General features: G+C 50.9%; 2 protein-coding genes across 2 annotated transcripts in view; both read left to right on the top strand.

Annotated features, from left to right (window-relative positions):
* ddx20 (DEAD (Asp-Glu-Ala-Asp) box polypeptide 20) overlaps nt 1-16,123 on the top strand; it is a gene marked incomplete at its 5' end in the record, with an annotated part of 17,913 nt that extends 1,790 nt beyond the window's left edge. Inside the window, 12 exons of the mRNA XM_080527478.1 lie at nt 5,610-5,704; nt 6,479-6,647; nt 6,968-7,082; nt 7,550-7,692; nt 8,222-8,360; nt 8,587-8,645; nt 9,344-9,426; nt 11,131-11,236; nt 12,115-12,216; nt 12,910-13,895; nt 14,214-14,422; nt 15,971-16,123. Of these exons, the coding sequence (XP_080383604.1) occupies nt 5,610-5,704; nt 6,479-6,647; nt 6,968-7,082; nt 7,550-7,692; nt 8,222-8,360; nt 8,587-8,645; nt 9,344-9,426; nt 11,131-11,236; nt 12,115-12,216; nt 12,910-13,895; nt 14,214-14,417 (2,201 nt within the window). The 3' untranslated portion in view covers nt 14,418-14,422; nt 15,971-16,123. The remainder of the gene's footprint in view (nt 1-5,609; nt 5,705-6,478; nt 6,648-6,967; nt 7,083-7,549; nt 7,693-8,221; nt 8,361-8,586; nt 8,646-9,343; nt 9,427-11,130; nt 11,237-12,114; nt 12,217-12,909; nt 13,896-14,213; nt 14,423-15,970) is intronic.
* A 5,224-nt stretch (nt 16,124-21,347) lies between these two features.
* LOC308154314 (uncharacterized protein) lies at nt 21,348-26,001 on the top strand (the record flags this gene model as incomplete). The annotated part of the gene is made up of 4 exons (XM_080527477.1): nt 21,348-21,644; nt 23,642-24,222; nt 24,611-24,953; nt 25,843-26,001. The coding sequence occupies 4 exons, from the start codon at nt 21,348-21,350 to the stop codon at nt 25,999-26,001; spliced, it is 1,380 nt and encodes a 459-aa protein (XP_080383603.1).
* Nucleotides 26,002-27,895: the final 1,894 nt, after the last annotated feature.

The raw sequence follows: 27,895 nt of genomic DNA, 5'->3' as shown, positions 1-27,895 counted from the left end.
GGGTCACGGACACACCCCGGATACTACGTCATCAAACATATGCATAAACATTACAAGAATAATACATACACTTCACGAAACGTATATGAATAGTATAGAAAATAACAAAGTAAATAACTGGGGCAAAAGGGCTGATTTCGGGGAAACTAAAACTGGCTCTAAAACTGTGGGCCTTCACAACAGCCGCCCCATGAAACCCTCGGTTTCAGTTAACTAAAGAAGGCACACTGGCTAGGCTGCTCTAGCAGCGTGAGGCATGAGGTGATAGGACCTTGGTCACTCTGCCTGTCTGCCAGGCGGCGCGTGGAAGGGACTGGTCGATCACCAGTACCACGGCACCTTCGGACATCTTGTCTCTCTCCCTCAGCAGAGTCTTCTGCTTCTCCTCCTTCTCCAGGGCGCGGATGTGCTCCTCGAAGCAGATCAGAGCGTCTTCCTTGTCCATGTTCTGCAGCTCCTCGTACTCATCGAAGGTGGGGTCGTCCAGCAGGTACTGCTGGGCCTCGGACCAGGTGGTGCGGTAGGTGACGTTGGCCATGTTGTCCAGAATGCTCTTCAGCGCCTCCCAGTTCCTCTTCCTGAGCTGCTTGGCTTGTTCCTTCTCCTTCTTAGCCTTGTAGGCCTTAAACGCTTGCTTCTTCTCACTCAGCTTGGGCAGGGCGCTGTAGCGTGGGTCGTTGATGATCATTCTCATGGTTTGCTCCCATGACGCGTTGGATGAACCACCATTCTCCTTCAGAAGCTCTTTGAAGGCCTGCTTGGCCTCCTCCTTTGGGTTCCACTTGTACGTTTTCTTCGCCAACTCCGGCCTTTCCTCCTTGGAGGCGTCTACAATACTGGCTGAGACTTTCATGGCTGACGTGTACTCGACGGAGTTGACGGGTGCGTCAATGCTGACCTCGGCCACGTGAGGGTGCATGGCCACCTGCAGGTGTTCCTCGGCAACAGCTGTTGCCGCCATGGCACGGTAGCGCCACCACCGGGACTCCTTAGTCTGGGAGTTGTAGTAGTAAGGCTTCCCATCCAGAGACTTATGCTCTGTCCACAGAGACTTCTTCTTTGGTTGGTCATCCTGTGGTGAACCATTTGTGGTACTAACTGTTCCAGGTGCACTGGCAGCAATAGATTCCACTCCAGGCGGTCCGGTTGGTTGGTTTGCTTCTTCGGTTCGGACATGGAGGGATGACGTAGCTCTCCCGTCTCTATCTCTCCCCTTGGTAGCGCCTTGGAGGGCCCACCCAAGCGCAGTCTTAACAGCCATCGGGCAGCCTCGTGGTCCTCTCAGCGGAGGACGGAGCGACACGATCAGTTCAGCGTTGTCCGAGCCGATGAGGAGGGTTGGCTCCGCTCCTTCTATCGGATGTAGGTCTACTCGCCGTAGGTGGGGATATCTTGTAGTCGGGGTAGTCGTAGCGGGAGAGCGCTAGCTGGTCGGCGGTGAAGACATTCTGAAGCCGATGTCTATCCGACGGCCGCCCCGCCGGGGAGATAGAGAAGTTGATTCTCGCCCCGGTGACCTCTTTAAGGTCGCGACGTATCGTGCGCAGAGTCAGCTTCTCCGCAGTCCCTTGGAGCCCCAACTGGCGCACTGCCCCCTGGAGAAGGATGGTCCGTTCCGACCCGTCGTCTAGAACGGCGTACGTGTCGTACACAGCGTTGTTGTGGTGAAGTCGGACCTTCACCACCTTCAGTAGAACCTTGGAGCCGCTGCTCTGTGGCGAGTCTAGGTAGTAGACAGGGGTTTCCTCTTCCGGTGCGCGACCGGACCTAGGGCTTCTGTTGCCCTCCGTGGACCTGGCGAGGGAGACCTCGTGTAGGATGTGGAGGTGGACCTCCTCACAGCGGTTGCACTTCCTCCTCAAGGTGCAGTTCTTCGCCAGATGGTCGCGCCCACAGTTCCAGCACCTCTTGTGCTCCTCGAGCCACCTCTGCTTGGCCTCGGTACTCAGGTTGTTGAAGTCACTGCACTCATTGAACCAGTGCTCGCTGGTGCAGTACGGACATGGCGGTGGACCTCTCCGTCCCTTTTGAGGGGGTTGAGAGGAATCCTTTCCCTCAGGTCGGGCTTTCCTCTCTCTCCGAGGCTCCTCCTCTGTGTGCAGCACTCCTACTGGGCGTCCTCTGTTCGAGCTCGGCCGGTCCCAGCGGTCTCCCTTCTCCCTCTCCTTCTTCGGCTCAGCGTAACCCATGGCGTCTACGTTGGTGTCATGCACTTCCTCCAGTAGGAACTCCGCGAAGGCAGCCATGCTCAGACCCAACTTCCCGGGGTTACGAACGCGCTGCTGTCGCCGGAACCTCTCCTGCCGGAAGCGTGGGATCTTGCGGAGCAGCCGCTCTACGTTGGAGGTGCTGTTGATCTCGCTGGCGCCAGCTGGGCCCTGCGTCTTCAGCATTCCAACCAAGGTGTGCACGCGGAGCGCGAAGTCATCCAGCGCCCGGTCATCCTTGATGGGGGCCTGCTGTTCGAGGGCTTGCAGTTCAGCAAGGGCGTGGTTCCAGGGACGACCGTAGCGGGCATCCAAGTCAGCGAGCGCTCTGGTGTAAGGTGTCGGTGCGGAGGCATGGGCCAGTACCATGTTGTGGGCTCTGGGGTTCCTCACATGCTGAAGGAGAATCGCATATTTGTAGGACTCTGAGCAGGAGTTGTCCAAGAGCGTGTCTAGGCAGATGCGTAGCTCCACATACTGGCTCCTGTCCTCGTCCTTGAAGAAGGGGAACTTGGGTCCCTCCACCTGGGGGAACATCCTGTAGTGGATCATCGGTGCTGGAGTGACGGTCTGGGTGTCCGGCCTGCATGCATTTTGGTGCACTGGAGGACCTAGGGGTGTGCTACGCTCTTGGGGGATGGCTCCCCTCCCGGGCAGCGACGCTGGCTCCCTCTGGGCCGCGTAGCGGTCGGGTCCCTGGTCCTCTTCCTTCCAGGTGGTCAGCTGGGCCTGTAGTTGGACAGTCATGGCGGGGGTCATGGAGCCATCGGCGGGGGGTTCAGGAGATGGCACTCGAGAGGGCCGTGCGGATGATGCTCTGGAGCTACGGGCCGACGGAGTTCTGCTGATGCACACGTCGCGCATGGTCTGCATCATTTCCTCCATCTTCTCTGCGTGCAGTTGCTCTCTCGCCATCTGCCTCTCCGCCGCGCGTTCCGCCCCCTCCATCTGGAGGCGGTCGCGCTCCATCTGGAAGCGTTCACGTTCTAGCGCCTCCTGGCGCTGTCTCTCCGCCTGGAGGCGGTCGCGCTCCATCTGGAAGCGTTCACGTTCTAGCGCCTCCTGGCGCTGTCTCTCCGCCTCGCGTTCCGCTCCGGTCATCTGCCTCTCCGTCTGGAGGCGGTCGCGCTCCATCTGGAAGCGTTCACGTTCTAGCGCCTCCTGGCGCTGTCTCTCCGCCGCGCGTTCCGCTCCGTTCATCTGGAGGCGTTCGCGTTCTAGCGCCTCCTGGCGCTGGAGGCGTTCACGCTCGAACTGGAGTCGTTCCCGCTCTAACGCCGTCTCGGCCTGTTGGCGCTCCCGCTCTAACGCCATCTCGGCCTGTTGGCGCATACATTCGGACAGCGCGGCACTACTCCCTCTGGAGTGCAGGCTATCCGCCCCAGAGGCAGAACTGCCCACGGAAGCCCTGGACCGGTAGGAAGCCACTGAGCGGCAGGAGCTAGGTCTCGAGCGCGCCGTACTGGGAGGCAGATCGTTAAGGCTGAGGCCCTCCCTCTTCCGCCCGCAGGCGCTGTCGGACCGGGCCTCTCCTTCCTGCTCGTCCGTTTCCACGGCAAAACCCTGCGGTTCTGCCATCTCATCCTCAGGCTGGTGCTCTGTGAGGGCTGTCTCAGTGCTAGCCACCCGCGCGCCGGCGGACACCTCGGCCTCTCCGACCACTGTATCCCGTGGAGTGCGCTCCTCGCTACCACTCAGTGAGCTTTCGAGCTCAAGCTCATACTCCTGTAACCTCGGAGGCAACCGCGGGACTCTCTGTGGTCGTGGCTCTGGCTCAGGGGGCGGAGAAGGGGGGGTAACTGTCTGGTCTGGTTGGCTGCGCTCAGCCATGCTATCACTACACTACCAATCCGGCTCGAAGGACCAATTGTAACCAGGGAGTAGCTGAAAAGGACTGTATAATTTAGGTAGGGGCTGGTTATCTAACTAATGGAGCTAAATAGGCAGTGTAGGAGGATACAGGCAGGGGGCGCCAGCAAACCGTTAGACTAGCAGTTACTATCGTTAGCATTAGCATGGGAACTAGCATTAGCATTAGCCTTGTAATTAGCATTAGCATTGGAACTAGCATTAGCATTAGCCTTACAAACAACTAACACACGGTAACGGTATCACATATGAACAACACATTTATTATACATGACGGTTGTATACATCCCCATATACATTCCCTCCCGCCGGCCACACACGCACTCAATCACTCACTGATAGTCTCTGGCCTGAACAGGCTTATAGTCCAGGGCTGTGGTGCGCGTTGAGGCCTGGTTGGATGGCATGTGCGTCGATGAAGTTCGCCGACGAACGGGGGGGGTGCCGTAGCAACGCGGAGGGAAAGGGCCGTCTTCGTGGTCCACAACGAGGTGAAGGGCCCAAGTCCGGTGGTCCGCGTCGAAGCTCCGCTGGAGTCAGTGTTCGGTCGCAGTCCGCTCGTGGAGGCGACGATTATGTCCAGCTGGCGTCTCGCTTGGTCCAACGTTGAACAGCCGGCTGCTGGCAAGGCGGTCCAACGGGAACACAACTAAACGGGCTACAGTGGTACACTCAATAATCGCTTTCCTGGCGTCCTCAGCTTCTGCACGGTGTGCGTCGTACTGAATCCGCCATCTTACATTGACTTCGCGTTACTCTCTCTCTCATTTGGTCTCTCTCGTTCTGATGCTCATCACACTCTGACTCGCGGACTACTTCCGTTTCTTATATATACACCACCGAACGTAGCATCCGGGTCACGGACACACCCCGGATACTACGTCATCAAACATATGCATAAACATTACAAGAATAATACATACACTTCACGAAACGTATATGAATAGTATAGAAAATAACAAAGTAAATAACTGGGGCAAAAGGGCTGATTTCGGGGAAACTAAAACTGGCTCTAAAACTGTGGGCCTTCACAACAGCTGTATTGAGCTTTCCACCTGTACCGAAAACGAACTCCACCGACCTAGGTCGTGTGGTCATTAAACGATTCATTCATTCATTCATTCAACAGTAAACAATAATCAACAAAACAATATAATATAGTCATAATAAAACAGTGACAGTAGCAGTGCATAAGGGTGTAGTCTCAGTAGCAGCAGAAAAGATAACATCCTCCTCTATGCAGTGGCTACACCTAGTCAGATAGCATCCTCCTCTATGCTAGGCTAACCCTAGTCAGATAGCATCCTCCATCCTCCTCTATGCTAGGCTAGCCCTAGTCAGATAACATCCTCTTCTATGCTAGGCTAGCCCTAGCCAGATAACATCCTCCTCTATTCTAGGCTAACCCTAGCCAGATAGCATCGTCCTCTATGCAGGGTCTACTTCCAGTGAGTCTGATGGTTCTGTGCCCGCCAGCTCATGTACGTGTGTCTGTGTCGTATGTGTGTGTGTGTGGGGGGGGTTGTGTTTCAGATCTGATCGTCCAGGCCAAGTCCGGCACAGGGAAGACGTGTGTGTTCACCACCATCGCCCTGGACTCCCTGGTGCTGGAGAACGCTACCTTACAGGTAATAATAATAATGCATTTTATTTACAGGCCCCTTTCAGAGCACTCAAGGACACCTTACAGAGCATAATTTAAAAACAAGCAACAGATTCAAACAGTGATTCAAACAAACCAAAACAAGACAAAACAAAAGACTTAAAAACAACCATCAATTAAAAATACGCCAGTTTAAAAGGGTGGGTTTTCAGGCAGGATTTGAAGGTGGGGAGAGAGTCAGTGCTGCGGATGTGTTGTGGGAGAGAGTTCCAGAGCCGGTGGGGCAGAGTGGCTGAAGGCTCTAGACCCCATAGTGGTCAGGCGGGCAGAAGGTGTAGTGAGTTGAAAGGCAGCGGAGGATCGGAGAGGGAGGTGAGCAGCCAATCTGACAGGTCTTGTCAAGTCATTGATTACAAGATCGGGTGGGTTACTATTCAGCTAGTTACTAGTTAGACACACACACACACTCTGTCTCTCTCTCTCTCTCTCTCTCTCTCTCTCTCTCTCTCTCTCTCTCTCTCTCTCACACACACACACACACTGTCTCTCTCTCTCTCACACACACACGCACACACACTCTGTCTCTCTCTCTCTCTCTCTCTCTCTCACACACACACACGCACACACTCTGTCTCTCTCTCTCTCTCACACACACACACACACACACTCTCTCTCTCTTTCTCTCTCTCTCTCACACACACACACACACACTCTCTCTCTCTCTCCCTCCCTCTCTCTCGCTCTCTCACACACACACACACGCACGCCAGTTAACCTCCCCCCCTCCCCCCTGTGACAGGTTCTGGTGCTGGCGCCCACGCGGGAGATCGCCGTGCAGATCCACGCGGTCGTTATGGCGATAGGCGTGGCCATGGAGGGGCTGGCGTGTCACGTGTTCATCGGGGGGACGGCGGTCGCCCAGGACAAGATCAGGCTCAAGAAGTGTCACATCGCCGTGGGGTCGCCAGGTCAGAGGTCAACACAGGGGTCAAGGGTCAGGGTGGAGGAGCAGGGGAGACATTCTGAAGACTGTCTGTCTGGTTGACTGTAAAAATACCTCTGAACTTAGTAAATAACCAAAGGCTTTGGTTGTGGATATTGAGATTTCATAATTATGTTTTATTTGTCTCTCTCTCTCTTTTTTCTCTCTCGGTTCCTGATCTCTCTTCCTCTCTCTCTCCCTCTCCCTCTCTCATCTCTATCTCTCCCCCTCTCTTCCTTCTCTCTCTCCCTCTCTCCTTCTGTCTCTCTCTCTGTCTACCCCTGGTGGTGATGTGGTGTATTGCAGGGCGTATTAAGCAGCTCATAGAGCTGGGTGTGTTGTCTACGTCCAGCATCCGTCTGTTTGTTCTGGACGAGGCCGACAAGCTGCTGGAGGAGGGAAGCTTCCAGGACCAGATCAAGTAAGAGACGCACACACACACACACACACACACACACACACACGGTCGGCAGATCGGCGGTTCGAACCCCGGCTGGCCACATGTCGAAGTGTCCTTGGGCAAGACACTGATCACCAAATTTCTCCCAGTGAGCGGGCCGGCGCCTTGCATGGCAGCTTGGCCGCCATTGGTGTGTGAATGTGTGTGTGTATGGGTGAATGAGAGGCCGTTGTAAAGAGCTTTGGTATAAGGCGCTATGTAAGTCAGTCCATTTACCATTTAAGTACACACAAGATGTGCACATACTTAGTTGCTGCTCCTCCTCAATGGAGCTAACGATAAACTTGATTCTGACACACGCCACACCCCCCATAACCTCTAACCCTCCACCCTCCCTCTAACCCCCCCCCCCCTTTGTCCCTTGTCCCTTGTCCCTTGTCTCTTGTCTCTAACACCCCCTCCCCCCTCTTGTCTTCTCTTGTCTCCAGTTGGATCTTCTCCTCCCTGCCGGTGAACAAACAGATGCTGGCCCTCTCCGCCACCTACCCAGAATCCCTTGCTCAGCACCTGGGCAACTACATGAGGGAGCCCACCTTCGTCAGACTGAACCCCACCGACCCCGGCCTCATAGGTCAGTTACCCTGGGGTCACCCTGGCCCTGGGTCACCCTGACCCTGGGGTCACCCTGACCCCGGCCTCATAGGTCAGTTACCCTGGGGTCACCCTGACCCTGAGGTCACCCTGGCCCTGGCCCTGGGGTCACCCTGGCCCTTAACCTATGGTCATAGGTCAGTCCTCTCAGACAGCAGTTGGCTCTGGGTTCACGATAAGGTGATTTTTAAGGTGGGTTTAAGACGCGCTGGTCTTAAAAAGTCTTAAAGTCTCAAATCCAGCAATCCAATTTATAAGACCTAAAAAGGTCACACATTTCAGGTATTCGTTCTAAAAATGAGGTGCTAGGTCTTAAAAATGTGATCCTGCAAGGAAATCAGTCCGACCACATCTATTTACACAGAAATTAATCAAGCTGGAACCCCAAAAAAATTGAACGTGACTTGCTGAAGAACCTGTTGTGAGTGTTTTTCTGGAAGTAGAATGTCTCCCACTGATACTACACATACAGGTTTATTTTAGCGTGTGTCTTGTGCGCCCCCTGTCAGGTCTGAAGCAGTACTACAAGCTGGTGCGCTCCAACGCCATGCCTCACAAGGTGTTTGAGGAGAAGGTGCATCACCTGCTGGAGCTGTTCAGTAAAGTGCCCTTCAACCAGGCGCTGGTGTTCTCCAACCTGCACACCAGGTAAGCTACCTTATATACCTTTAATACCTTTAACACCTATACCCTGGTATCTCCAACCTGCACACCAGGTAGCTCTATTACCTGTCCTATAGGTACCTTTAATACCTTTAATACCTGTCCTATTAAACATGTCAACCAGGCGCTGGTGTTCTCCAACTTGCACACCAGGTAGCTTATATACCTTAATACCTTATATGTGTGTGTGTGTGTGTGTGTGTGTCCACAGGGCTCAGCAGCTAGCAGACATCCTGTCCTCCAAGGGTCTGCCTGCAGTCTGCATCTCAGGTGAGAGGAGTGTGTGTGTGTGTGTGTGTGTGTGTGTGTGTGTGTGTGTCTCTGAGTCTGTCTCTCTGTGTGTGTGTGTGTGTGTGTGTGTGTGTGTGTGTGTGTGTGTGTGTGTGTGTGTGTGTGTGCGTGTGTGTCTCTGTGTGTGTGTCTCTGTGTGTGTGTCTCTCTCTCTCTCTCTCTCTCTCACTCTCTCTCTCTCTGTGTGTGTGTGTGTGTGTGTGTGTGTCTCTCTCTGTCTCTGTTTGTGTCTCTGTGTCTGTATGTGTGTGTGTGTGTCTCTGTCTCTCTGTCTCTGTTTGTGTCTCTCTGTCTCTGTTTGTGTCTCTCTGTCTCTCTCTCTGTGTGTGTGTGTCTCTCTGTCTCTGTTTGTGTCTCTCTGTCTCTCTCTCTGTGTGTGTGTGTCTCTCTGTCTCTCTCTCTCTCTCTCTGTGTGTGTGTCTCTCTGTCTGTGTGTGTGTGTGTGTCTCTCTGTCTCTCTCTCTCTGTGTGTGTCTCTCTGTCTCTCTCTCTCTCTCTGTGTGTCTCTCTGTGTGTGTCTCTATGTCTCTCTCTGTGTGTGTGTGTGTCTCTCTGTCTCTCTCTGTGTGTGTGTGTGTCTCTCTGTCTCTCTCTCTCTCTCTCTCTCTGTGTGTGTCTCTCTTTCTGTGTGTGTGTGTGAGGTCAGATGTGACCTCCTCTGGTGTGTGTCTGTGCAGGGGGGCTGACCCAGGATCAGAGGCTGGAGGCCATGTCCAAGCTGAAGCAGTACCAGTGTAGAGTCCTCATCTCTACTGACCTGGTGAGACACACACACACCTCCTCCTCATCCATATCTATATTAATCTCACAAGTGTCAAACAGCCTGCTGAGAATACGTCTGCTCTTTACCCTTCTACTCCTTCTATCTCTCTCTCTCTCCTCTCTCCTCTCTCTCCTCTCTCTCCCTGTCTCCCTCTCTCTCTCTCTCCTCTCTCTCCTCTCTTTCTCTCCTCTCTCTCTGTCTCTCCTCTCTCTCTCCTGTCTCTCTCTCTCTCCTCTCTCTCCTCTCTCTCTTTGTCCCCCTCTCTCTCTCTCTCTCCTCTCTCTCTCTCTCTGTCTCCCCCTCTCTCTCTCTCCTCTCTCTCCTCTCTCTCTGTCTCCCTCTCTCTCTGTCTCTCAATTCAATTTCAATTCAATTCAATTTCAAAGGGCTTTATTGGCATGGGAAATATACATTTACATTGCCAAAGCATGTGAAGTGTGAAGATAAAAAACAAAAAGAATGTAATGTACATACTAGAATAAATAAATAGATTACATACTAGATTACAAATAAATAGATTACAAATAGATAACATACTAGAATAAATAAATTTTATTTTTAAACTTTTTTTAAAAATTCTTATTTTGGTTTTAGCCCATTTGATTGCCCTTTTCTATCACAGCAGCTAACAAATCTTGCTGCTGTGTTTGCACATTGCTGTACCTCACCCAGCAGATATGGTAGCCTTTCGACACTGGTCAAGTCCTCAAAGTCTCCCTGGATGTTGGTGATCAGTGGGAAGTATGTGTCCCTGATGTCCTTGTACAGCTGGCAGGTAGTTAAGAAGTGCAGCTCTGTTTCCACCTGGTTTTGTGTGCAGTGGGTGCACAGTCTGTCTGGTCTGGGGAGCCAGGTCTGCCTGTGGCGGCCTTTCTCGATGGCCAGGTTGTGTTCACTGAGTCTGTACATAGTCAAGGATTTCCTTAGCTTTGGGTCTGTCACAGTACTCAGGTATTCTGCCACTGTGTATTTTCTGTTTAGGGCCAAATAGCATTCCAATTTGCTCTGGTTTTTGGTTGATTCTTGCCAATGTGTCAGGTAATTTTCTTTTTGTTTTCTTATAATTTGGTTTAGTCTAATAAGTGGCTCTGCTTGTGACTGTGAGAGTCCCAGAACTAGCTGGCTGAGGGGGCATCTCCCTAGAGTCTCTCTGTGGGTAAGGGCTTTGTTGTGGAGCGTGTCAGGGTGACTTTCTTTTAGGTGGTTGTAAAATGTAAACGCTCTCTTTTGAATTTTTATAATTAGTGGGTATCGTCCTAATTCTGCTCTGCATGCGTTATTTGGTGTTTTACGTTGGATACGAAGAATGGATTTGCAGAACTCTGCATGCAGAGTCTCAATTTGGTGTTTGTCCCATTTTGCAAAATCTTGGTTGGCAGGTGGACCCCAGACCTCTCAACCATAGAGGGAAATGGGTTCTATAACGGAGTCCAATAATTTGAGCCAGATTTGAATAGGGATGTCTAACTTGATGTTAGAAATCAAGTTGAATGTTAATCTCTCTCTCTCTCTCTCTCTCTCTCTCTCTCTCTCTCTCTCTCTCTCTCTCTCTCTCTCTCTCTTTCTGTCTCTCTGTCTCTCTCTCTCTCTCCCTCTCCCTCTGTCTCCCTCTCTCTGTCTCTACCCCTCTCTCTCTCTCTCTGTCTCTCTGTGTATCTCTCTCTCTGTCTCTGTCTCCCTCCCTCCCTCCCCCCCCCCCAGACGTCCAGGGGTATAGATGCAGAGAAGGTGAACCTGGTGATCAACCTGGACATGCCTCAGGACTGGGAGACATACATGCACCGCATAGGACGCGCTGGACGCTTCGGTGAGCTCTCCCTCTCTCCCCCCTCCCCTCCTCCCTCCTCCTTCTTCCCTCCCTCTCTGCTCCCTCCCTCCCTCCCTCCCTCCCTCCCTCCCCCTCTCCCTCCCTCCCCCTCTCCCTCCCTCCCTCCCTCCCTCCCTCCCTCCCTCCCTCCCTCTCTCCCTCCCTCCCTCCCTCTCTCCCTCCCTCCCTCCCTCCCTCCCTCCCTCTCTCCCTCTCTCCCTCCCTCCCTCTCTCCCTCCCTCTCTCCCTCTCTCCCTCCCTCCCTCTCTCCCTCCCTCCCTCTCTCCCTCCCTCCCTCTCTCCCTCCCTCTCTCTCTCTCTCCCTCCCCTCTCTCCCTCCCTCTCTCCCTCCTCCCTCCTCTTTCCCTCCCTACCCTCCATCCCTCCCTCTCTTTCTCCTCCTCCCTCTCTCCCTCCCTCTCTCTGTCTCTCTTTTTCCCTCCCTCCCTCTCTCTCTCCCCCTCCATCTCTCCCTCCCCCCTCCCCCCCTCTCTCTTCCCCCCTCCCCCCCTCTCTCCCTCCCTCTGGTTGCCGTAGTAACGGAGGACGAGTGTGAGATGAGTGTTATGATGATGCTGGAGTGTCTGCAGGCCTGCAAGGTCACACACTTAATGAGGGAGGGAGGGGAGGAGGGAGGGAGGGGGGAAGGAGAGGAGAAAGGGAGAGAGGGACGGAAAGAGAGAAGGAGGGAGGGAGAGAGGGGTGGGGGTGGGGGGGAAACTCATACTTGTGGGGCAGTTGAAAAACTCTTGTGGTTGTCTTGACAACCGTAGAGCTGGTTGTCAGAGCTCCTGTTTTACCTCTCGGTGTTGCTCCTTGTAACTTTACCACACACACACACTTACTCTCACACACACTCACACTCTCTCTGTGTCCAGGTACCCAGGGTCTGGCGGTGAGCTACTGTTGCCATGGCGAGGAGGAGAACAAGATGCTGGCCATTGCCCAGAAGTGCAGCTTGACTCTGTGTGCTCTACCAGGTGAGGGGGGGGGACCTGACTGTCTGCTCTACCAGGTGAGGGGGGGGGGGGGGGGGGGGGGGGGGGGGGCAGAACACCACGCTCTAACATCAGTCCTAGGGATGTAACCATGCATCGCCAGACAGTTAATTATCGCCACGAATATGAGACTCAGATTGGTGAAATAAAAAATGAATCGCGAAGCATTAACACGTGTTGGTCTCATTACTGTAATTCCCTAAACTATATGTGCTATTGTAAAAAAAATCCACTGGTTCCTGTAAGTAAGTAAGTAAAACTTTATTTATATAGCGCCTTTCATACATGAAATGCAGCTCAAAGCGCACTGGAAGCATAGAAGCTGTGTTTTCTATCCATATATGGTTACTACGGTAACTCAAAGCACGTGGCTCCTGGAGAGCTGAGGAGATTTGAAGAGCGAAGCGGCATTACGAGCCAGCAGCATGTTTCAGTGGTGTTTTACGAGCGGTGTTTTTACACTGTTGTGAGTTTGTTCGTCCAATCAAATGACTTGCTCCCTTTATGACGTTGAACCCAGTGTGCGCTCCGGCGCTCTCAGAGCGAATTTACGAATGCAACCTTAGTAGGAGTGTCAGCCTGCAGTCCTGCCTCCCTAAAGAAGCTCTTTCTCCCCCTTTTTCCCTCTCTCTCTCCCCTTCTCTCTCTCTCTCTCCGCGTCTCTCTCCCCCCCAGACCCTCTGGAGCCAGGTCTGATGGAGGAGCCGTGTGACTGGGACATCACGGTGGAGGCCTCAGAACCAGGGGCTCGTCTGGAGGTCTTCCCCAGGGCCGAGAGGAGGAAACGGGTCAAGGCCGAGGCCCCGGGCCCTCAACCCTCCAGGTCCTACCAGGACCGCCCAGACCCCCCCAGCAGGGTGACCCCTGGGAAGAACCACCGTCACACGCCAACCAAGGCAGTTGGAGGACGGACCCCCAGAAAGACCCCCACCACCCTGGAAGTCCTCCTACCCACTCCTGGGGCTTCTGTGAGGCCTACTAACCCCCCCACCTCCTCCCTCTCTTCCTCCCTCCGCAAGGAGATGCAAGACGCCCTCCCCAAGATCCCCCCGCTCAGCTCCTTCAAGGGGGATCAGGGGGGGTCGTCAGGAGGGGGGTCAGGGGGGTTCATGACCTTCCAGGAGGCAGAGCTGGACTTCCAAAGGTTCATCACAGAGGGTCTGGGGAGGTCGGTGGAGGTGGTGCGGCAGTTCCGGGAAGGGGAGGAGTCTCACGAGGAGTCGCACGTGCTAGCCAACGAGGAGAACCCGCTCACGCACACTCACACGCTGAGGGACGGCGGAGAGAAGCTTCCGGAGAAGCAGGCGCAGAAGCACACCACACATCTCCCAGCCGCCGCCGTCGAGATGAACTCTGACCTTTCCCCTCTGGGCTCCGACTCAGACAACTCCGGTTCCGGGTCGAGCAGTTCGGACTCGGACATGGAGACGGGAAGGCAGGCCGACGAGTCGCAGCTGAGCTCGGCGGATCAGGCCAGAGGAGTCGAGCACAGAGCGGTTCATCCTCACCCTCTGATTCAGACCCAAGCGGTCGTCAGACCCAAGTCTGCAGCCTCCACCGCCTCCGCCAAAGCCCACCATGCTACTGATGCTACGCCCTCCCCTCCCCCTCCTAGCCTCCAAAGAGCCTCCAGATCGGCAGGGAGAGGTCTGATCTCCAAGGCCAGGCAGGGTGAGCCTTCGGCGGGCAGGGAGGGAGGGAGAGAGGCCTGGGAGAAGAGGGGGACAGGAGAGAAGGGAGGGGAGGGAGGTAGAGAGGCCTGGGAGAAGAGGGGGTTAGGGGAGAAGGGGAGGGAGGGAGGTAGAGAGGCCTGGGGGGAGAGGAGGGGGCCAGGAGAGAAGGGAGGGGGTAGGGAGGACTGGAGAGCCTCCGCAGGGAAGAAACAGGTGAAGGTGGAAACCAAGAGAGAGGGAGGGAAGGGGCCGGAGAACAAGAGAGGGAAGGAGAACAAGAGAGGGAGGGATGGAGTGAGTGAGGAGGAGGAGATGGAGGAAGAGGAAGAGGGGGGGAGTTATGAGGGCTACTGGAGAGCCTATTACAGAGCTTGGGAGGAGTACTATGCCTCTATGCCCCACCCCTCCCCCCACCACCACCAGGGTTACCATGGTTACCGCGCGGCCCAGAGCTGGATGGCTGCCTACCGCATGAACACTGTGTACATGGAGGAACTCCTCAAGCACTAACTCAGGTACAGCCACTGACTCACCTGTCTCAGGTACACAGCTACTGACCCACCTGTCTGACGTTGCTAAAGGACAATCCAGGCTTATTTTGATAAATCCTGTGAGATTTGTTTAAAAATCCAGTCGTATTTTCAAGTCTCGCAAGAATAAAAAAAAGCCTGGATATTCCTTTGACCCTTATTAAGGTCCTTAATGACATTCGTGTAAACACAGACTCCGGAAAAATCTCAGTTTTTGTACTACTAGATCTTAGTGCTGCCTTTGACACTGTAGATCACGACATTCTAATAGATAGACTAAAAACCTGGGTAGGACTTTCGGGCACTGCCCTAAACTGGTTTAGATCCTACCTACAGGACCTACAGAAGCTAGTATGTCTCCATTGGCAACTTTGTATCGGACCAAATTAAAATGACGTGGGGTTCCCCAAGGATCAATCCTTGGCCCCCTTCTATTCAATCTCTACATGCTTCCATGGGGACACATCATAAAAAAGAACTAAATTGCCTACCACAACTATGCGGATGACACTCAAATCTACATATCCCTCTCACCGAACAACTATAGTCCCATTGACGATCTCTGTAATTGCATTGAGGAAATAAACGCCTGGATGACACAAAACTTCCTCCAACTAAACAAGGACAAAACAGAGAATTGTATTCGGTGCACCTGACAAAAGATCGAAAGTCAGTGCAAAACTTGATTCTCTCTATCTTCAATCTAAAAAACAGGTCAGAAATCTTGGTGTAATTCTAGACTCTGATCTAAACTTCAACAGCCACATAAACTCTAACTAAATCAGCCTACTATCACCTGAAAAACATAACCTGAATGAGAGGTTTCATATCCAAGCAAGACCTTGAAAAACTCATCCATGTATTTGTTTCGAGTAGACTTGATTATTGTAATGGTCTACTAACAGGCCTATCTAAAGGAGCTGTTCATAAATTGCAGCTCATCCAAAATGCTGCTGCTAGGGTCCTAACAAAAACAAAGACATTTGAGCACATTACACGAATCCTGAGATCCCTGCACTGGCTACCGGTCTCTCAGAGAATTGAATTCAAAACCCTCCTAATTACATACAAATCACAAAATGGTCTTGGACCAAAATACATATCAGATCTCCTCCCACCCTCTATTCCCGCAAGGTCCCTAAGGTCAGCTGAGGCTAATCAGCTAATCATTCCAAGAGTAAAAACAAAACACAGTGCAGCAGCTTTCAGTCACGCTGCTGCATGCTCCTGGAACAAACTCCCTGAAGAAATCAGACAGGCCCAAACCCTTAAAATATTTAAATCTAAGCTAAAAACCTTAATGTTTTGCAGCAGTTATGATTAAACACAAACACTTCTATCAATGTCTTTTTTATTACTATTGTCTTATTAAATGTTTTATCTATTTACTTCTTATATTTGCTTTTATTCATTGTAATTTTTATTTTCTTACTATGCTCCTCTTGATGTATTTGAATGCTGTATGTAAATCACTTTGAATTGCCCCTGTTTGAAATGTGCTGTACAAATAAACTTGCCTTGCCTTGCCTTTAGTGATGTTGATGGAATCCCCCCCTGGTCTGCAGCTGCTAGCCACCTCTGATATGACGGCTTCTGACAGTCCTGAACCTCTGGGAGCAGGCAGATGTCTCGAGACTGAAATAACTGGATTTGAATCAGGACTTATCCAGTTTGCACTTATCAGCAGTTGAGTATCTGTAAATCTGTGAAAGAGAGCTAATGAAGTCCTTTCCCAATCATCTGACTTTGACAGATTTTGGATGTCAAAGAAACGTTATTGTTTTGTAAATAAATGCATACCTGTATTGTTGCATTTCTTTGTTATTTACTTTTCTATTAAAGAGACCTTTCTGTTTAACAACTCCTGTCTCCTCTTGTTGTTCAGCCATCGAGCCTGACTGGCAGTGATGCATAAATACATTCAGGAGAATGTTTTAATTATGTTTATCATTACATACTGTAGCATAATCTGTCAAGTCACATATTCTTTTTTATATCCAGTCACTCTGTCTGCTGTATAGTATAGTATGATATATTATGATGTAAAATAGTAAATGTCACAAAAAACAACATAGTATAGTATGACTACACCATACTATACTACATCATATACTATACTACATCATATCATACTATACTACATCATACTATACTACACTACTACTATACTGCATAGCAACCAAGCAGCGAATTATTTGAGCCACATTGATGGAACCGACCGCAAGCTTATTTAAACCTGGATCAGAGTTAATCGCCTTAGTGGAACAGGCCCCTGGTCTTTGCACTATAAATGTTCTGTGTCCTGAGTGTTCTCCCTCTCTCTCTCTTGTTTTGAGCTGTGGCAGGGCTCTGGAGGGTATTCCACTAAGCGCGATTAACTCTGATTGAGGTTTAAATCAGATCCGGGCGCTAATTTAAGCTTGTGGTCGGTTCCATCAATGTGGCTCAAATAATTCGCTGCATCCTTCTGAGTAATTCTGGTCGCGAGCCGACTTACAGGCTGGTTTAGGTAATACGTGCGTAAAAAAATCTCTCACAGGCGGAAACTACACCCCGAACGACAGTTCCTCAAGTGTCTTTTAGGAAATATTATACAACAGTTAGTTCCGACCAAGTAATTTGATTGGACAAGAGGCATTCCATGAGTGCTGATATACAGTATAACAGCACTGGGACTTTTAGATAGATAGATAGATAGACTTTATTTGTCATTGTTACAGTACAGGTACCAAACAACGAAATTTAGGAGGGGAGGCTCCCCTGGTGTTCAGGAAAGGAAAAAGAAACACATTTTTAGAAAAAGCATAGATGCATAAAATCACAAGAAGGTAAGGAGCTGGTTTACATCAATAGGGGCTATGTACACAATCCACTGTACTATACTGCACGGATAGTCAACTAGGGTTGTCATATTTCACAACAAAGTATTTTTTCACATTATTTTAAAGTGTCACAGTTTGCAGGCTTGAAAATGAACATGTTTGTGCCTCAGCACTAGCTGCCATACAATCCGTCCGGACTGTCCTGGGCCCAGAACTTAGGCCTTTTCTGTGTTCAGGGCCTTGACGGCCCTGTGGTAGAAGCTGTCCTTCAGTCTGTTTGTCTTAGCGGCCGGGGTCCTGTACCTCCTGTTCGAGGGCAGCTTGACAAAGTGTTCGTGCCCAGGGTGGGTCGGGTCCTTGGAGATCTTGGAGGCCCTCCTGAGACAGCGTGTTTTGTACAGCTCCTCCAGAGAGGGGAGGGGGGCGCCGGTGATCCTCTGTGCTGTTCTCACGACTCTCTGTAGGTCGCTTCTCTCCGCTGCCGTGCAGCTGTGGAACCAGTTGGAGATGCCGAAGGTGAGGATGCTCTCCACTGCGCCGTGGTAGAAGGCCACCAGCATCTCCTTCTTGCTGTGTTGTTTGTTGAGGCATCTCAGGGTGTATAGCCGCTGTTGTGCCCTCTTGATGGTGCCTTTAGTGTTGTCCTTCCAGGCCAGGTCATCCCGCATGTTGTGTCCCAGGAATCGGAGGTTTGAGACTAACTCCACGCTCTCTCCGTCGATGAGCAGGGGCAGGATCTCGGACTTTTTCCTCCTGAAGTCTACGATGAATTCCTGGGTCTTTGACTTGTTTAACAGCAGGTTGTTAACCTTGCACAGCTTGCTCAATTGCTCTACCTCATCCCTGTACGCCGCCTCGTCCCCCCCCGAGATACATCCCACCACGGTGGTGTCGTCTGCAAACTTTACGATGTAGTTGCTGGGGTGGATGGGGGTGAAGTAGTGGGTGTAGAGGTTGTAGAGGATGGGGCTTAGCACGCAGCCCTGGGGTGACCCAGTGCTGAGGCTGAGGGCTGTGGAGGTGTGGGGGCCCACCCGCACCCTCTGGGGGCGGTCGGTCAGGAAGTCCTTGATCCACGCACCTATAGAGTGTGATAGACCCAGGTCTAGTAGTTTGGTCACTAGCCTGTCTGGAAGGATGGTGTTAAAGGCGGAGCTGAAGTCCACGAAGAGCAGTCTCGTGTAGCTGTTTCCCCTCTCCAGGTGGGATAGAGTGGCGTGGAGAGTCGTCGCTATGGCGTCCTCTGTGGACCTGTGGGCTCTGTAGGCGAACTGGTATGGATCCAGGTTGGGCGGGAGGCGTGTGAGTATGTGGGCCCGGACTAGTTTCTCGAAGCACTTCATGATGATTGGTGTGAGTGCCACCGGGCGGTAGTCGTTTAGGCAGCTCACCGTGCTTTTCTTCGGGACTGGGATGATAGTTGAGGTTTTCAGGCAGGGTGGGACGGTGGCCTGGGACAGGGACTGGTTAAAGATGTTGGTGAAAACCCCGGCCAGCTGGTCGGCGCAGTCTCTCAGCACCCGTCCCAGGACGCCATCCGGCCCCGAGGCTTTCCTGGGGTCCACCGCCTTCAGTACGCGTCTCACCTCGTGCTCTGTGAGGAACTATATGTTTCACTCCACCGCACAGATGTTCTACTAAAAGGCTGTTAATTAGACTACATGTTTGTGTTCAGGTTACTAGGCAACAGTCCAAAAGTGTAAAAATAATAATAAAAATAATAGGTATGTCTATCAACTTGCATTGCCATCATCACAGTGGTGTGGCTGGCGCAGTGGTTAAGGCAGCCAGCTAGAGTTCCAAAGGTTGCGAGTTCGAGACTTGATTTAATTGATTTTTTTTTTTTTTTACATTTAACCGAAGCCTTCATGCAAATCGATTTACAATAGATATATCTGTCTAAGTGAATCATCTATCCATCAGTAATCATAAGAAAAAATAATCTATGCCAAATCCAGGGTCCAGTTAGAAGAACATAATTTACTACTCAGAAAGGCTTCAAACACCATTGTAATCGTGTCAGTTCTTGTAAATTAGCCTGCACCATCATTTTATAGCCTACATACTTTTTTTGATGAGATTTTAGATTAGATTCAGACAACGAAATGCAGTAAAAAGTGTGTCAGAAGAGGGATTTGAACCACCGTCTTAAAATGACTAATACATACTATGGCAGCGGTCGATACCACTATGTCATCGTGACGATATGACGGTTTGTAGCCTGCTGCTCATATCACCACAGTAGTAAATATTAATTTATAAAAAAAATGAACATATAACAATAACTGGGGCTAGTATGACCTACGCATTTAATCGGTCAGCAATTTCTTGCCAAACCATTTCCCTCGCCTTGTTAATTGCGGCAGTATTGCACTATTTTACATCTTATTTTTCCGTCTTCAAAAAGATCAATAAGTCGGAATGCTGCGCAAAAGTAGGACCCCTGCAGAGTGGAGTATCTTCATTTCGACAGTTCGGGGCTCTTTATGTCTACGTGCACGCGCCCATATCGAGGATTTGTAAGCCGGTGTTCTGTGAACACTCATGACACAAGCCTGATCCTCGTTCGAGGAATCACCTGAGGCTTGAATTCCAATCCCGAGTTGCCTGATCGCAGGATTTATTTTTAACACCGATATACTATTCAACGTTCGTGGAACAGCCCCCAGTAGCTCAAGCTAGCAAGCGCATAGTATAGTAAGCATCACAAAAAACATAGTATAGTATGATATCATTTTTCTTTTTTTTGTGACGCCTACTATATTACATCATACTATACTACTACTTTATTGGCGACTACTATGCGGGAGCTCACAAATAGGCACACAAGCCGACGTTATTAGGCCTAACTATATAGCCTAGGCTACATCTATAACCGTCACACAAGCAAATTAGCCTATACGAATGTATGAATGTGCAGCAAGCATTAGAAATAGCCTACGAATGAAGCCTGATCAAGAAAGACTGCAATCAAATCAATGTTTGGATTTAGCCTGATAGTGATTAACCTTCTCTGAAGCAGGCTCTGTCATGCTAAACCAGCTGAAAACACTAACGCTATTAAATCAAAAATATATAGTGGAGGTTAAAATAAGAATATTCAGTCAGGAGATTTGTTTTTGCTTTAATCCCTGTGTATTACCTGAACGACAGACAGACTTACCGTTCGGATGGCAGAGTTATATCTATCTTTAGACACCTATCTATTAGGAGACCTCTTCACCAAACCCTGCAGTTACTTAATCACCTCAACAGCCCTCTCAGATGCCCTCAGAAAGATTTCAAGGTCGCCGGAAGCACCCTGACTACACACCAATCAACAGCCCCTCATCCAATCAGAGCAGAGTACTCCACTCAACATCCAATCAGAGCAGAGTACTCCACTCAACAACCTGCTGCTCGCTAATTGACCAATTCACCAGCCGTGACACGTGACAGGAGCTAAACTTCCCCACTGACGCATCTGAACCAGTCCCATTTGATCAGAGTTATTGCCTCGGACCGAGACAACAACTTCATGAACAACCTGGACTCCGGGAGGGAGGCAGTGACATTTTTGATGAAAGCGAAATATAATCAAAGATTAGATCCATCTTTCCGTTTTCATCACGCCTGTTTGAGGAGGGGAAATGACCTTTATGACATCCTGCATTCTACTAATCTACTATTTATTTATTTGCATCGCAAATAATCGAGATCAATCGTTCCGCACTGCCGGTTGAGTGGTTCTTGTATGCGCAAGGGAGGAACAGGAACAGGTTGTGGATTTGTCGCCGCCTGAATTTCTGTCTCTCCTAAGTGACACCGGTATGCCAGCGTGATAACGACATCGACAGACAGAGAGACACATAGTGACAGGAGAACGCCTTTAATCCTTTTTTTTCTCTCTCTCTCACAACTTTGTTTATTGAAGTTTTTAAGACAATACAACATGATGAGCTGTAGGTCAAACTGTACATATATAGCCTACGCTAGACATATTGCACGCCTTTACTCCTTTTAATCAACCCAACTGTACAGTACAGTAGTAGTACATCCACCACCAAGATGAGACTCTGCCGCGCCACAGATCCACAGCGATGATCACCATGGAGACGCTTTTGGACACCACGGCGGCCTGGAACGAGAGCGCAGCGGCGTACAGCGACCCTGAGACCCGCCCGGTGGAGGACACGGTGCTCCTGGTGTTCGTCTGCCTCCTGCTGAGCCTGGTGATCCTGCTGGGTCTCCCGGGGAACCTGCTGGTGTGCTGGGTGGTCTTCAGGAACAGGAGTCTCCAGACCCCGTACAACGCGCTCCTGGTTAACCTGGCGGCCAGCGATCTGGTGAAATGCTCCGTGGACACGCCGCTGTTCCTCTTCTCCGTCCTGCGAGACACGAGACACACTGGGAGGACACGGGGGGAGGAGGAGGTGTTAAGTTAATTAATAACCCATGGAGGCTGAGTCTTTGTCAATCATTTCAGAGTGTTTATTAGGCTAAACTCTTGCAAGAGGGGGTCTCTGTACAGTCAACATAGAGGGGGTCTCTGTACAGTCAAGATAACACGGCACATAATTCTTTCACTTTAGCCTTGGAGAGAAGGGAGTGAGAGCTACTCTTTATCTAGCACAGGCAGTATTATTTTAATTACATTTTTAATTTTTTGGGGCATTTTTGGCTTTTTGGGCATTTCGTGAGCTTAGAATTATAAGGTTCTATCTCCGGTTAGGGCAGTTCAGAGATATTGAGCGTCAACGTTTTTACATTCCATTATGATTTGTGAGATGGAAGTGGCCTTTGTATTTGATTAATTACTAACTAAAAAAAATTAACATTTTAAAAATAACACCACACAGGCATTAATAAACACCTAATGAATCAGATTATGTAGCCTAAAAAACTAAATTTCGACCAAAAATGGAGATATGAATGAATGAATGAATGGACTTTATTGTCATTGATATAGTACAGGTACCATACAACGAAATTTGGGAGGGGGGGCTCCCCTGGTGCTAGGGAAAAAACTAAAAACAAGAAGGGAAAAGAGCTGGTTTACATAAATAAAGGCTATGTACACTATCCACTATACTATACTATACAAATAAAACACTGTGCTGTACTCTATGCTATGCTATACCTATCCTAACATTTCCTATCTCTGAACCTTATGTACCTGAGGGTTGTCATATTGCACATAGTGTTATTGCACATTCATTTAAAGTGTCGCAGTTTGCAGGTTTGAAATGTTCACAGTTGTGTTTCAGTATTGCACTTGATTACAATCTAGTAGCTGCCATCAAATTGTCTAGATTGTCCAGGGCCTAGAACCTAGGTCTTTGCTGTGTTCAGGGCCTGAATGGCCCTGGGGTAGAAGCTGAGCTTCAGTCTATTTGTCCTTGCGAACATGGTCCTGAACCGCCTGTCCGAGGGCAGCCGAACAAAGTGTTCGTTCCCAGGGTGGGATGGGTCTCTGGAGATCTTGGAGGCCTTCCTGAGGCAGCGTGTGTTGTACAGCTCTTCCAGAGAGGTGAGGGGGGCGCCGGTGATCTTCTGGGCCGATCTCACGACTCTCTGTAGCGCTTTCCTCTCTGCGGCTGTGCAGCTGGAGAACCACACGCAGATGCAGTAGGTGAGGATGCTCTCCACTGTGCAGCGGTAGAAGGTCACAAGCAGCTCCTGTCTGATGTGGTATTTCCTGAGGACTCTCAGGAAGTAGAGCCGCTGTTGTGCCTTCTTGATGATGGCTGTTGTGTTGGTCTTCCAGGACAGGTCATCCTGTATGTGCACCCCCAGGAATCGGAGGGTTGAGACTCTCTCCACGCTCCCTCCATCGACGAGCAGGGGCTGGACCTCAGATTTTTTCCTCCTGAAGTCCACGATGATTTCCTGGGTCTTTGACTGGTTCAGCAGCAGGTTGTTAACCTTGCACAGCTTGCCCAGCTGCTCCACCTCATCCCTGTACGCCGCCTCGTCCCCCCCCGAGATGCAGCCCACCACGGTGGTGTCGTCTGCAAACTTTACGATGGAGTTGCTGGGGTGGACGGGGGTGAAGTCGTAGGTGTAGAGGTTGTAGAGGATGGGGCTTAGCACGCAGCCCTGGGGGGACCCAGTGCTGAGTCTGAGGGCTGTGGAGGTGTGGGAGCCCACCTGGGGGCGGTCAGACAGGAAGTCCTTGATCCATGCACAGATAGAGTGTGATAGTCCCAGGTCTTGTAGTTTGGTCACTAGCCTGTCTGGAAGGATGGTGTTGAAGGCAGAGCTGAAGTCCACATCCTCGTAGAGCCTTACAATTCTAACGTCACGAGTTTTAGTCACATACCATTCTTGTTATTCATACAGTCTTCAGTGAACATAAATCCTAATATCACCATTGTTGTATTAAAGATGTTTTTCCTCCCAGGACGACGTCCCCGCGCTGCCGTGCGCTGTGCAGCAGTTCACCTACGCGCTGTGCAGCTGCGTGCAGCTGTTCACCTTGGTCAGCATCAGCGTCGAGCGCTTCCAGGCCATCGCTTTCCCGTTCCTGCACACCGAGAAGCGGAAAGCCAGGATCTGGGTCTGGATCCCGTCCATCTGGGCGTGCGGGCTCCTCTTGGCGGTCCTGTCCCTGACTCTGTCCAAACAGACCCTGTTGTACATGATGTGTCGCCGGGGCGCGCATTGGGGGGAGAGCGTTCGCGACGTTCGTTCCTTCCAGGATGGAGATGGAGGGTCGTCGTCGGAATCGGATCGTCTTTCGGACCCGTTCGGGGCTTACGTCCTGGTGCCCGTGTGGGGCTGTTGCGTGACGCTGATCGTGGTCCATTACGCGCGGATCTTCCGGGTGGTGAGGCAGCACGGCAGGAGGGTGAGGGACGGCGGGATCCAGCTCCGTCTCTCCTCCGGGTCCGGCAGAGGGGCGCCGAAGCACATCTGGACGTCGCACGGCTTCTCGGCGGCGGCTCCAGCTGCAGCTTCAGCACCGCGGGGTTATTTAACAAGGTTAGTTGATTTAGAAACTATTCTCATTGATGACTTGATACCGTCATCCTTTCTCCCTCTCTCTCACTCTCTCTGTCTCTCTCTCTCTACCTCACTCTCTCTCTTACTCTCTCTGTCTCTCTCTACCTCGCTCTCTCTCTTTCTCCCTCTGTCTCTCTCCCTTATTCTCTCTCTTTCTCCCTCTCTCTCCCTTACTCTCTCTCTCTCTCCCTTCCCAACTCTCTCTTTCTCTTCCTCCCTCCCTCTCCCTTACTCTCTCTCTCCCCCTCCCTCTCTCTCTTTCTCTCTCTCCCATACTCTTTCCCTCCCTCTCTCTCCCTCCCTCCCCTACTCCCTCCCTCCGTTACTCTCTCCTTACTCTCTCCCTCTCTCCGGTGTGCTCGTTCAGAGCTCCCTCCTCCTTCTCGGCGGCGGCAGCGGCGGGACCGTCAGCCCCCCGTCGCGTGCAGCCCCCCTCCCGGTGCGCCGCGATCGTTACCGTGTCCGAGGCTAGCTCCTCCCGTACGGACAGCAGCGCTCCGTACTCCGACTGCGCAGCCGCGGCCGCGATCGGAAGACCACCGGAGATCGTGGGCGCCGTGTGTCTGCTCACCCCCACGGCCAGAGAGCTGGGCAAGAAGAGGATGGAGGGCAGGGTGGCGCAGAGGCTCGGGTACGTCATCATCGCGTTCACCCTCTTCTGGCTGCCGATGGTCGTGACGTGTCTGTTGAACATCGCGGACGTTGACTCAGTGAGTAGGCCTAGGCCTGTGAGTAGGGGAGGAAATCAATGGTGGAGGTGGAGGTGGAGGATGACACTATGATTAATAATGAATTCAAGGTGTAATTATGTTGTCTGGTCGATTGATTTATGTGTTGGTTCATGTTTTTGTTGGTTCAACACAGAGGACTGTACACAGGTACAGGACACATTGAACCTTTTTTTAAAGTGAGCTGTAAGTTCAATGTTTGTTTTTTCTGTGTGAGGCAGTCCCACTCATATTTTTCATTTTACTGTACAGATACAGTGAAGACAGACAGGAAAGTAAGGGAGAGAGGGCATGTCAGCAGGGCATGGGCTGGATTCGAACCCATGCCAAGCATATATTATGTGCACTGTAGACCGCGGTGCTAGACCACTGGACCACCCCACACCTGGCCCATGTCAGCATGGGTTAGAATCCGGCCCTTGCCCTGCTGACATGCCCTCACCTCCTTAATTCCCTGTTACTCTCCACTGTCTCTATCCAATAACACTGGAAAATACCAGAGTGAAAATACCACACCCAAAAAAGAATAGAAGAAGTTTCAAGTGTGTGGATTTAGACTTTTTCTCTTCTTTCGTTGACGAGGTCATGACAAAATGGTCGCTGTTCTCTCTCTCCCTCTTTACCCCTCTCTCTCCTCCCACCCCCTCCCTCTCTCCCCCTCTCCCCCCTCTCTCTCTCTTTCTCCTTCTCTCTCTCTCTCCCCCCCCCTCTTTCTCACCATCTCTCTCTCCCCCTCCCTCTCTCTCTCTTTCTGTTTATGTCCCTACGCTCTCTCTCCATGTCTTTCTCTCTCTGTGTCTCTCTTTCTCTCTCTGTTCTCTCTCTGTTTCTGTCCCTTCTCTCCCTCCCTCCCTCCCCCCCCCCCCCCCAGGTGGTCAGGGAGCTGGAGACCATGTCCATGGTGCTGACCTCCATCCCTGCGGCGGTGGACCCTCTCATCTACACCATGGTGACCCGACAGTTCCGCTCCGAGTTCAGCAAGCTGCTGTCCTCCCTCCCTTGCTGCTGCCCCCCAGGACTGAGGCGCTGAGGGGGGCAGAGGGACTAACAGAGGCCCAGGACTGAGACTAACTTAGGCCCAGGCCTGAAGGACTAACATAGGCTTGGTATTTAAGAGACTAACTTAGGGTTAGGGTTAGCTTGTTTAACTGTGGAGGAAAGCAGAAACACAGAAACACACACACACACACACACACAGGGACACACACTCACTCACTCACTCACACACACACACACACACACACACACACACACACACACACACACTCACTCCCTCCCTCCCTCACTCACTCCTTCCCTCACTCACTCACTCACTCTCACACCCACACCCACACCCAGCCACCCCAACCCCCGCCCCCCACCAGAAGCAGATTGATACACAGACAGAGAGTCAGAAGCGCCCACACCGTGTGTATTTGTGGCAGATATACACACACACACTCACTCACTCACTCACTCACTCTCACCCCCACACACACACACCCAGCCACCCCACCCCCAACCCCCCCACACCAGAAGCAGATTGATACACAGACAGAGAGTCAGGTGTGTATTGGTGGCAGATACAGATGTTTTTATCACACACACACACACACACACTCACACACCCCACCCCCCCCACACACACCTGAAGACAGACAGACAGAGAGTCAAGTGTGTATTGGTGGCAGATATAGATGTTTTTATCAGGCGTTTCACAGTCAGGACACAAGACAAGGTCATAAATAATATCCAACACGTGACGGGATACACAGCAGCAGTCTAAACAACCACAGAAGAAGAAGAAGAAGAAGAAGAAGAAGAGGGAGGAGGAGGAGGAGGGGAAAGCAAAGAGTGAAAAATAGAGAGAGATAGAGAGACTAGGAGTCAAGGAAAAGATGAGTAAGGAAAGAGAGAGAGAGAGAGAGAGAGAGAGAGAGAGAGAGAGAGAGAGAGAGAGAGAGAGAGAGAGTGAAAAACAACCAAAAAAGAGAGACCAAACACCATCACAGACCTTCAGTTTCTGTCATTTTGTAAAGAGAATACAGTGATTGGACACTTTTGAGCGGGAAAAGGAGTCGGTCACATGATCCGACGTCGGCCATTTTGAAAACAAGAAAAACCATGGGGGAAATCTTGTGATAACATCTCTCGAACTCCTCGACCTCGTTTCAGAGCCCTTTTGCTAACAGCTAACAGACTAAGATACTGTGTGTGTGTGCCAGGCCTAACGCCGGCCTAACCCTGTTACCACGGCAATGTGTACCAACAATTAACCAGCTCTTCACAGGTGACCAACATACAAGCTCTCTGCCTGTCTGTGCTTTGTTTTTTCTACATTAGCCTACTCTATGCTAACCGCTAATACTGAATTATGGGGAGCTAGGGTCACCGAATAATACATTGTTAAGTACTGAATGACTGATACCACAGTGCTTTGTGAAGGTACCAGGATGCTAAATGAGCGTTACCATGGATACGGGGTCAGAGGTTCTGATCCAACTGACCTTTTTTGTTCTTGTGAGGTTTGACACCGTCCCTTCAGTCAGTGTTAGCTACTCTGCACTTCACTGTAATAACTAGATCAGGGTTGCCAGATGGGATTGACAATTTCCAGCCTAGCCGCTAAAAAAAACCCGCTAAAATCCACCAAAACCCCCCCACCAGCCCAAAAACCTATATTATTGTCAGAACATTGCTAATTACTATCGGGCATGTGCCCATCTCCTGCCCCTAAACTGTATGTCTGTTGCTAATGATGTTTGTAAAATAAAATAAAAACATTCACATTGTATGTATCTACTAGGGTGTGTGTTTTAACTTTCACGCATTTTGTAACTTTCAGGCACTGACATTTTGATAGCGCCTAACGCCTATCTATCCAGGCCAAACCTATAATAATAATAATAATAATAATAATAATAATAATAATAACAACAAATTAA

The sequence above is a fragment of the Nansenia antarctica genome (assembly GCF_963989245.1).
Source record: "Nansenia antarctica genome assembly, chromosome: 3".
Taxonomy (NCBI): Eukaryota; Metazoa; Chordata; class Actinopteri; order Argentiniformes; family Microstomatidae; genus Nansenia; species Nansenia antarctica.
This window is presented reverse-complemented; position numbering and strand designations above follow the sequence as displayed.